At 33.9% G+C, this 10,607-nt stretch overlaps 2 protein-coding genes across 2 annotated transcripts; one reads left to right on the forward strand and one right to left on the reverse strand.

Annotated features, from left to right (window-relative positions):
• Positions 1-2,689: 2,689 nt before the first annotated feature.
• LOC139901127 (uncharacterized) lies at positions 2,690-4,042 on the forward strand. The gene has a single exon (XM_071883865.1). It carries the CDS (start codon positions 2,690-2,692, stop codon positions 4,040-4,042), a length of 1,353 nt encoding a protein of 450 aa, XP_071739966.1.
• Positions 4,043-6,379: 2,337 nt separating this feature from the next.
• On the reverse strand, positions 6,380-7,307 carry LOC139901128 (uncharacterized). Its single transcript, XM_071883866.1, has 3 exons — positions 7,242-7,307; positions 6,819-7,133; positions 6,380-6,694 (listed from the first exon to the last, which is right to left on the reverse strand). Exons 1-3 carry the CDS (start codon positions 7,305-7,307, stop codon positions 6,380-6,382), a joined length of 696 nt encoding a protein of 231 aa, XP_071739967.1.
• Between the last annotated feature and the right edge of the window lie 3,300 nt (positions 7,308-10,607).

Below are 10,607 nucleotides of genomic sequence, written 5' to 3' on the forward strand. Positions count from 1 at the left end.
TGTATGTATGTATGTATGTATGTATGTATGTATGTATGTATGTATGAGGATCAATATGGGTCAATCTACCAGCGATCGAGATAGCAGTAATATGAAAATTTTGTAGGGGTGATGGATATGAAATATCGTTGACATGTAGGCAACCAGATTTTTAGTCGTTATGTTCGGTTGTTCTGCTGATTACGTGTTCATCTGATAGTTGAGGTAGCGTTCTTTAAGTTATTAATTTTTTCATGGAGGGGGGTTGATAACTTCATTCAACATTGGGAAACCTAAGAACTAGTTAGGTATGCTAATTAGATCTAACGAGAGCCAAACGAAGATGAGGGCATTCGTTATGGGGTTATGGGTGTATGTGTGTATGTATGTATGTATGTTTGTATGCATACAAACACATACATAGATACATACATTATATACACACATACATACATATATACACACACATACATACGATCTATATATATACATATGTACGTACATACACAGATACACAGTATGTATGTATGTATGTATGTATGTATGTATGTATGTATGTATGTATGTATGTATGTATGTATGTATGTATGTATGTATGTATGTATGTATGTATGTATGTATGTATGTATGTATGTATGTATGTATGTATGTATGTATGTATGTATGTATGTATGTATGTATGTATGTATGAGGATCGATATGGGTTAATTTACCAGCGATCGAGAAAGCAGTAATATGAAAATTTTGTAGGGGTGATGGATATGAAATATCGTTGACATGTAGGCAACCGGATTTTTAGTTGTTATGGCCGGTTGTTCTGATGATTACGTGTTCATCTGATAGTTTAGGTAGCGTTCTTTAAGGTATGAAGTTTCTCATGGAGGGGGTTTGATATCTTCATTCAACATTGGAAAGCCTAAGAACTAGTTAGATATGCTAATTAGCTCTAACGAGATCCAAACGAAGATGAGGGCATTCGTTATGGGGTTATAGGTGTATGTGTGTATGTATGTATGTATGTTTGTATGCATACACACACATACATACATAGATACATACATTATATACACACAAACACTCATACACACATACATACATATATACACACATATATACGATCTATATATATACATATGTACGTATATACACAGATACACAGTATGTATGTATGTATGTATGTATGTATGTATGTATGTATGTATGTATGTATGTATGTATGAGGATCGATATGGGTCAATCTACCAGCGATCGAGAAAGCAGTAATATGAAAATTTTGTAGGGGTATGAAATATCAATGACATGTAGGCAACCGGATTTTTAGTTGTTATGGCCGGTTGTTCTGATGATTACGTGTTCATCTGATAGTTTAGGTAGCGTTCTTTAAGTTATGAAGTTTCTCATGGAGGGGGTTTGATATCTTCATTCAAAATTGGAAAGCCTAAGAACTAGTTAGGTTTGTGAATTAGCTCTAAACGAGAGCCAAAAGAAGATGAGGGCATTCGTTCATCATTCAGTTCAAAGCGACAACTGGATGGGCTATGACAAACGTAAACCCTTTCATATTTGGTGACATCGATATCTTCAATCATATCATATCAATCATATCATATACTTAATAGAAATCAAAAAATTTTAATAACCCAATAATATTAGAAATTTAAGAAATAATAATATTATTAAATAGTGAATATATGATATTATCATATCATATATTTTTTATAAATTAAATAATTTGCTAAAATTATTACATTTTATTAATATTAAAATATAAACTAAATATAGTTTATATATTATTATTATATAGCAATTATTATGATTTGTAAATGATTATATAAACTATATGATTTTATCATATCAATTAATACAGTATAGTTTATGTAAATCAAAATTAAAAAAGATTATAAACTGTAAGTGTAGGGAATCGAACTGAAGACCTTCTGTTCACATACAATGTTATTTATCAATGAACTGTAGTTCTTATTTTGGTTTTAACTTTGCAAATTATTAATAATAATAAGTAACTAAGTATCCGTGAATTAATGTAGATAATTTATAAATGAACATAATTATGGTTTCTAAAACAAATAAAACTACTTGTAAGCGTCATTTATTGTGTTTTGTTGACCATATCTTCTCCTTGTTTTCTACTTTCTTCTATTGTATCCTCTGCAAACTTCAAGTTTCTTCAAACGTGTTAAACTGACAATTGTATATCACGACTACATATTGAACAGGTACTTTTTCTGACTTTCCGTGACTAATTTTGTTAATAATTTCATGTGTTACATGATCTTACGCGTTCTGATTTCAATTTGCATATGATAATTCGTTCGTTCTTTAATTCTATAATTTTGGTAATAATTGATGAACCCCATCAATATTTGGTTTAATTTTTAAGAAGAATTACGTACTTAATATATGTACAATATTTTTATATAAATTAGATGATGATTGCACTGTTTCATCCAGGATGGACACAAATTAGATGTCGAGCCCGAGAAATTCGTTTGCATATAAGAAAGGTCTTGATAAGTTTATTGATTATATATTTAAAAAGGAGGGTGTAAATGGTGAGATAGCATGCCCATGCAATAAGTGTGTTAATCTAAAATAGGTTGGACGGTATGATGCTAGAACACATCTACTATGTGACGGTTTTTTTAAAGGCTATATAATTAAAACTCCGGTCAGCGAACCATGTGACATTCCTATGGAAGATGACATGATAGGATTGGTGTCTGACACCCATCATTGGTTTGATGATAACATACTCAAAACTGAAGATCATAGCTTACCAAACAAAAGTGCCAAAAAGTTTTATAAAGGATTGGAGAGTGCAAAGAAAGCACTATACCCTGGATGTAAAAAGTTCTCTGTTCTTACTTTCGTAGTTAGACTATTTCATAGCAAGTGTATTGGTAAATGTAATGACAAGGGTTTCAGCATGATCCTTGATACTTTAAGGGAAGATTTCCCGGAAGCAGCCATACCTAAGTCATTGTATGATCTACGGAAGTTAATAAGAGATTTAGGACTAGGTTATGAAAAAATCGATGCATGCCCTAATGATTGTATGTTGTATTGGAAAGAAAACAAGGATAAAATGGAGTGTGTCGTATGTCACACGTCACGGTATAAAACAATTGAAGATGATTCAGATGATGAGGAAAACTTAACAACCAATGATCATAATAAGGTCCCAGCAAAGGTTTTGCGTTACTTTCCTCTCATCCCACATTTGCAAAGGTTATATATGTCATCTGAAGCTGTTGCCTCCATGAGATGGCACGAAGAGGGTCGCACGAAAGATGGTTTACTGAGACATCCGGCAGATTCACCAGCTTGGCAAACATTTGATCATAATTATCCTGAATTTGCAAAGGAATCACGTAATGTCAGGCTTGGTTTAGCAAGTGACGAGTTTAACCCTTTTGGAAATATGAGTAATTCCCATAGTACATGGCCTGTTGTATTGATTCCCTATAATCTACCTCCTTGGATGTGCATGAAAATACCCTATTTCATGCTTACTCTACTAATACCAGGACCATCTGCGCCAGGGAATAATATAGAAATATATTTGGAACCTCTACTGGATGAGCTAAAGTTGTTGTGGGATCATGGAGTAGAGACATATGATTCATCAACAAATAGTAATTTTCAAATGCGTGCTGGTATGGTATGGACAATAAGTGACTTTCCGGCGTATGCCAACTTATCTGGATGGAGCACTAAAGGTAAACTTGCATGTCCATCCTGCCATAAGCGTACAAAATCGATTCGGTTGAAATGTAGTAGGAAATTTGTTATTATGGGACATCGTCGATTGTTGTCAAAGAGACATGCGTATCGGAAGGATAAAAATTCGTTTGATGGCACAGAAGAGTTGGAGAGTAAACCAACTTGCTTGACAGGGTCAGACGTTCTCAATGAGCTAAATGGTATTGAATTTAAATTTGGGAAACTAGTCAAGGACAACCCAGTATTGCCGTATAATTGGAAGAAGAGAAGTATATTCTTCAAATTACCGTACTGGAAAGACAACTTGATAAACATAATCTAGATGTAATGCATATTGAGAAAAATGTATGTGATAGTGTCATTGGAACATTAATGAATTTAGATGGAAAGACAAAAGATCATTTAAATGGGCGTTATGATTTAGAAGAAATGGGAATTCGAAAGGAACTACATCCCGAAGTTCTAGAAAACAACAAAGTGTATTTGCCACCTGCGTGTTTCTCAATGAATAAAAAAGAAAAATATAGATTTTGTCGGATGCTTAAAGCAGTGAAAGTTCCGGATGGTTATTCAACTAATATTTCAAGATGCGTTCAACTCAACCCTCCAAAAATTGGTGGCATTAAAATTCACGACAATCATATTTTGATGCAACAGTTGCTTCCAATTTGCATACAAAATAGTCTACCTAAGCATGTCCGCTCTGTTGTGATCAAGTTGTGTCGTTACTATAGATGCTTATGTTGTAAAGTTCTCAATCCAACTGAATTGGTTCAAATGGAAAATGATATTGGAAAAATACTTTGCGATATGGAGAGAAATTTTCCACCATCATTCTTTGACGTAATGGTTCATCATTCTGTTCACCTTGCGTATGAGGCTAGAATTGGAGGACCAGTGCATTATCGTTGGATGTATCCAATTGAGAGGTAGTAAATTACATCTGGCCACATTTAAGTTAATTAAATTGTACAAAATATGACATGCTGTTTTTAATTTATTTTGTGTTTTTTAAGGGAAATTCACACACAATATAACATGTTTTGATATCGGCTGTATAACAGAAATATTATAGTAAATTGTTTAATTAAGTAGGTTCATGAAATTTGATCTTCATAATTGGTTTTTCTTCGGGTATTTAGCCACATTAAAATCTTATGTGCGAAACAGGAGCAAGCCTGAGGGTTCAATATCAGAAGGATATCTAGCTGATGAGTGTTTGTCGTTTTGTTCATTATACTTCACTGACAATGTTGAGACTATACATAACAAGAAAAGCAGAAACTTTGATGACGGTGGTAAGGAGGACGGTCTACCAATATTTTCTATGCCTAGTCGACCCATTGGTGCTAGAAAAATGGCTTTACTATATCTAGATCGTTTGGCTAAAGCACATTCATATGTGTTGTTCAATTGTAGTGAACTGGAATCCTTTAGAACGTAAGTTTATTTAGTACACATTTTGAGTTTCAGACTTTATATTACATTTTGCACTTTCATTGCATCACCTCTATACACATTGCAGAGAACATCCGAGTATTCTTCGACGTGAAAATAAGAAAGAACGTCAGCATTTGATACAGTGTATGCACAGTAACAAATTCGAGAAATGGTTTGGGAAACATGTAAGAATCACTTGGAATTTCATTAATTTAAAGCCATGAATTTATTAAAAACGCTCGTTCTAAAATTACTCAGTAGCTAGAGATTTATTTAGTGTTATTATTTATCAAAAACTTATTTGTAACCAATTATTCAACTTATATTAAATTATTTTGAACAGGTTCGTAAGCTGCATAAACAAGATGTAGACGGAATATCAGAAGATCTAAGGCATTTGGCAAATGGCCCATCTGAGTATGTGACAACATATACGGGATATATCGTTAATGGTTATCGTTTTCAAACCAAACAGAGAGAGAAGAAAAGGAAAACACAGAATAGTGGAGTAATGCTCGAGGCAACAACAAATAGCTTCTCAAGTGTTAGAGATAAAAATCCTATCATTGGGGCCGTAACATATTACGGGGTTTTAAAAGAAATCATTGAGCTACAGTATGCAGCTGACAAAAAAGTAGTCTTGTTCCGATGTGACTGGATATCAAACGGTTTAAGTCAAAAGGAAGATGAAAATGGGTTTACAATGCTCAATTTTCATCGATTAAAGGAAGATAAAGAGCCGTTCATACTAGCAAGTCAAGCACAACAAGTGTTTTATGTTAAAGATTGTGTTCACAAAGGATGGAAAGTTGTGATCAAGACAAAGCCTAGAGATTCTTATGAAATGGATGCACTAACATCTCTTGATGACGTGGAAACACACCTGCAGAGTGAAACAAGTATGGGTCCTCAAATTGATGAAAATGTGAACATTGAGTTGGTTAGAGAGGACATAGATGGGATTGTCGTTGACAATATTACTACAACATATACGGACACAAATGAGGATCATCTTGAAGATGATGCTATCATTGATTAACAAGAAACATGCTGTTTTATAATTACATAGCTAAATCCTTAGATAAACTGTACCAAATTATAACATACAAGTTGGAGTTTGATTAGAGATGATGATCAACTTACAAAAGAGAAGAAGATTCTGACTACCAAAAAGAGACGTTGATTCTGACTACCAGAAAAGATGTTGAGAGGCACCAGCTCAACATCTTCTCCTGTTGTTCAATGATTCTTCATTGTCTAAAGATTCAGATGTTACGACATGCCTTTGAATGTAGTCAGAATCATACACAACCATTTGAAATTGATTTTGATCAGAAAAAGTGAAGACTAGTATGTCAAACCGACGAATCTCAACATCTTTAACAAACTTGCTCCACCCATCAGAAAACCAAACATCCTTACCATCATCTTTCAGCTTGATATTGGCAGTATAACCCTTGGATGTGTTGATTAAGACTTCATCACTCAATTGACCAACAACATATATTGAATTGACCCACTTGATTGGGAGGATCTGCATAAACCAAGTATTTGGGGTAAGTTTTATTTTATATTTATAATATTTTATATTGTACAACTAACTGTATACATATTAACAACACTATCAATTTGGAAGCTTAAGTATCGTGTTGACTTACCATCGTTGGTTTAGATACATCAACGAACCATTTAATGAATTTTGGATTTCTGTTTGTGGGAACATGCTTTTCACACAGATGAGAATCGAACACCGTGAGTTCAAAAGTTTTGTCATCAACCATAGTTATTTGAAGAACATCCCGAACTCTAATTTGTAGATTCTTAACAACCTGATTCCAACCTGTTTTCATTGCTAGATCATGGCCATCCCACATGATTTGAACTTGTGCCTGGTACCCATCGGCAGTGATTACGTAAATCAAATCATTTGGAGTATCATCATAGTGACATTCGACCCACTTTGATGGGAATTTCTGTGAATATAAACAAGATACGTGTAAGTACATATTTATTTATTAAAGTACCTATAAAATGTATGAATGGACATAAATGGTTGTTACAAAAATGTACATTAACAGTACCAGGAATCGAGTTGTAACAGCTGTAACATCAACAATGAATGAAGGTAATCGGGATGATGAAGCCATTACTCTGAAGATGTACTATGAACTACCAAAACAGAAGATTTAACATATATGTAACAATATTTAACCTCATTTAACTGCATGTGTGCTGTAATTTATAATACATAAATGTATATTAAATAACTGAATGTAAAACAATAATTGAACTTTTCAATGAATATTCAATTTGTTAAATTAATAAAAAGAATCCCATATATCACCTGGATCTTAGAATCTGACAAAAAAAAGTCCTTTTTTCCACCCAAATAGAATCCATTCAAGTGTCAGACTTATTTTTTAACTTTAAAAGTGATTGTTCTATTTTTTTGTCATCAGATGCATGAAGTCAATGTTTGTTACCGAATAAAACTAACTATGCTATCGATTTAACAACTAACAAACTTAACTTATGCTGAATGATGGTATACAGTACTCTAAACCATAAATGATATTACAATGTTATTTATACAACCGATATCAGTTGGAGCAGATATATATGAATAATCGGTCAAAGAATTCAAAGAAAGTCACGAAATATTTGAAAGATACTTACCTTTGCTTTCGGGTCAGATGAATGTGTTAGTTGTGTCAAAAGCGTCGGAGTATAATGCTAAGAATAAGGAACTGGTAGAGTTTATTTATTTAATCTTCTTCTCCGTATTTGTTGCATATTAATAAATTAAAATGATTTAAAATATTAAACCTGATTTTGGAATGTAAATCGACATTAAGATTATTTATAATTATACATTATATATTTTTTAATTATTTTTTGATTTACAGATTTATTTTTAATTACAATATAATATGTTCATATTATTATTTTTTATAAAATAAAAAATACAATGTATTTCAATTTATATTAAGTATATTGTATATTTATTTATTTACGGTTTATCTACTAAAAAGCACAAAAAACACTCTATTTTTTCATTCAAACAAAGTCAATCTCTGTGCAAACTAAAGACTACGATCATCAAGCAAATCAATCCTTCATCCTCGGTTGTTCACTGGTAAGTGATACATCACTCATCCTCGTTTGTTCATGGTAATCTCTGTCCTGATTATTCACATTACTTGTTACTTGATTCCCGTGTGTTAAAATCGTAAGGGCTAAAATATTTAGGGCAAATATCTGGTTCGATTAGGTCAATCTTTTTTGGTTCAATTAGGGAAAATATTTTGTTCGATTAGGGCTAATAGACATTAAAGATGTACTTATTGATCAGGGCTGACATGATTAGGGCTTTTTTTGTGCTACCATCTTTATGTCTAAAATTTGGTCGATTTTTTTAATGCTGTGATTTCGATAGAAAATTGCATGCATTGGTATAATAGCCTACATGTGTGAAATTGGAATTATACATTATTACTTTTTGCCATTTAGACAGCTTATAATTCTATAGAATTCTTAGACTATTAAATTTTAACAAAAGGTAGGTTCATTTTTATACATCATGCAACCTATACATGTAGATTAGCTATTTTACTTACACTTGCTCAATTATCGTGTAACAGTCTTGTACAAGATGCCTAGGAAAAAGAGAATGGCAACACCAAACAAGCAATCACCCAAAACAAAGAAAGTTAAAAACTCTCCAAAACCAATTATTGATCACAAACCCGTTACTCGTAGCAAGATCAAGACTGTGCAAGGTATGCAAGGGAATTCAACACCAATTGATTTGACTACGACAAACAATTCTGGTGCTGAACAAATAGCTGTTAGTATACCACAAACACATACAACACAAAACACTCCGAAAAAACAGAAAACACAACACGTTGTTTCAAATGCAAACGATGAGTCTTCTGGCACGCCACATAAACAGGCATTCGCAAACAACCCTCTTATGATTATGAAACCAAAAGAAGTTATCCCACCTGTTATCAATACCCAAACCCAACTACCTCAAAGACAGCCCACTGTTATTGTACCAACCACAACACCGAAACCCAACATAGAAACTAACAAATTATCCACTGAAGAGGTGACACTAGCAATTGTTTTGCCCATCGTTACTAAACCACAACAATCTCAACAGGCCCCAGCCATTAACGAACCAAATCAAGCAAGCAAAAACACCACACAAAACAACCAACAGTCAGCTACCAATATAAACGATCCGTCTGCTATTCCCGAACCAGTCATTGAAGAAATCCCTACACCATCTGTCCCCGAACGACTCGAATAAGAGATCCCTCAATCTGTTTCCAAACCACAAAAACCCAAAACTAAGAAACAGAAGAAAACACGTGATATGTCTATACCCGATGTATCTACTCCTGATCTCGATCCAGTTCAATCATAAGTCCATCCACTTGTTAGCGAACAACAAAAAATGACCAAGAAGAAAGCGAATCAACAAACCAAAAACAAACCCAAAAAACAAGTGTTAACAAGTACCAATGTCGATAAAGAAGCAACTGATATAAACACCAACGCTTCTCAAAAGGTGAGTAAACAACAGGTGGTGGGAAAACAACAAGTTGTGGGGAAAAAAGCATTAAATGTTCTATCTCACATAGACCCTGCAAGTTCTCCCACATGTCTTCTTGCAAAGAACAAATTTAATGGTCAAGCTAACATACATTGGGAGATACTATCAAACCTGCAGGTTGGTAAACACTTCGATGATTGGTTGTCTCCAGCTTGGAAAAAATTGTTTTCCATCAATCGTCCGGTGTACAAGAATTTGATGCTGGAGTTCTTCAGCACATACAGGTTCAATGAGCAAATGATGAAAATGCAGACGGTGAAAACAGGACCGGTAATGAGCTTCAGTTTAGGTGGCAAATTGTACAACCTTGATTTCAAACAATTTGCGGAGGCTATGAACCTTTATAGCAAAGAGGAAGTGGAGGGTGACGAATTTGAGAAGGGTTTAACTGAAATGCCAACTAATCTTATCCTTAATGACTTTTGGTCAACTTTTGGAAAAAGGGTGTATGAGAAGAACGTTTCTTGCACGAAAATCAGTAAACCAACGTACAGGGTACTGCATCGCCTTATTTTCGAGTCCATATCTCAACGTGGTAGTTGCACCAACCACGTTACCCAGAAGGACATGAAACACATGTATATCATTGTGAATAACAAGGCGTGCAATATTGCAAAGTGTTTGGCTCAGTATCTTTACAAAAGCCCTGGAGAGAGTGATAGTAGTGCTGTTTGTGGCGCGGCATATGTGACGGAGTTGGCTATTGGTTTAGCGGCTTATACGGAGGAGCAACTGGCTGGTTTTGAAGTGTTGGCAACGCCTATGCTATTTGATGAGGCACAATTACGGAAGTTTTTGATTGTTGAGAAAAATCCACCCTTAC

Source organism: Rutidosis leptorrhynchoides, chromosome 3 (genome assembly GCF_046630445.1).
Source record: "Rutidosis leptorrhynchoides isolate AG116_Rl617_1_P2 chromosome 3, CSIRO_AGI_Rlap_v1, whole genome shotgun sequence".
In the NCBI taxonomy this organism is placed as follows: domain Eukaryota; kingdom Viridiplantae; phylum Streptophyta; class Magnoliopsida; order Asterales; family Asteraceae; genus Rutidosis; species Rutidosis leptorrhynchoides.

Coding starts and splice junctions, on each gene's coding strand:
- LOC139901128 (XM_071883866.1), bottom strand. CDS start 7,307: ATGGCTTCATCATCCCGATTACCTTCATTCATTGTTGATGTTACAGCT. Junction 7,134..7,241: donor CTGTTACAACTCGATTCCTG/GTACTGTTAATG, acceptor TTATATTCACAG/AAATTCCCATCAAAGTGGGT. Junction 6,695..6,818: donor ATGTATCTAAACCAACGATG/GTAAGTCAACAC, acceptor TGGTTTATGCAG/ATCCTCCCAATCAAGTGGGT.
- LOC139901127 (XM_071883865.1), top strand. CDS start 2,690: ATGGAAGATGACATGATAGGATTGGTGTCTGACACCCATCATTGGTTT.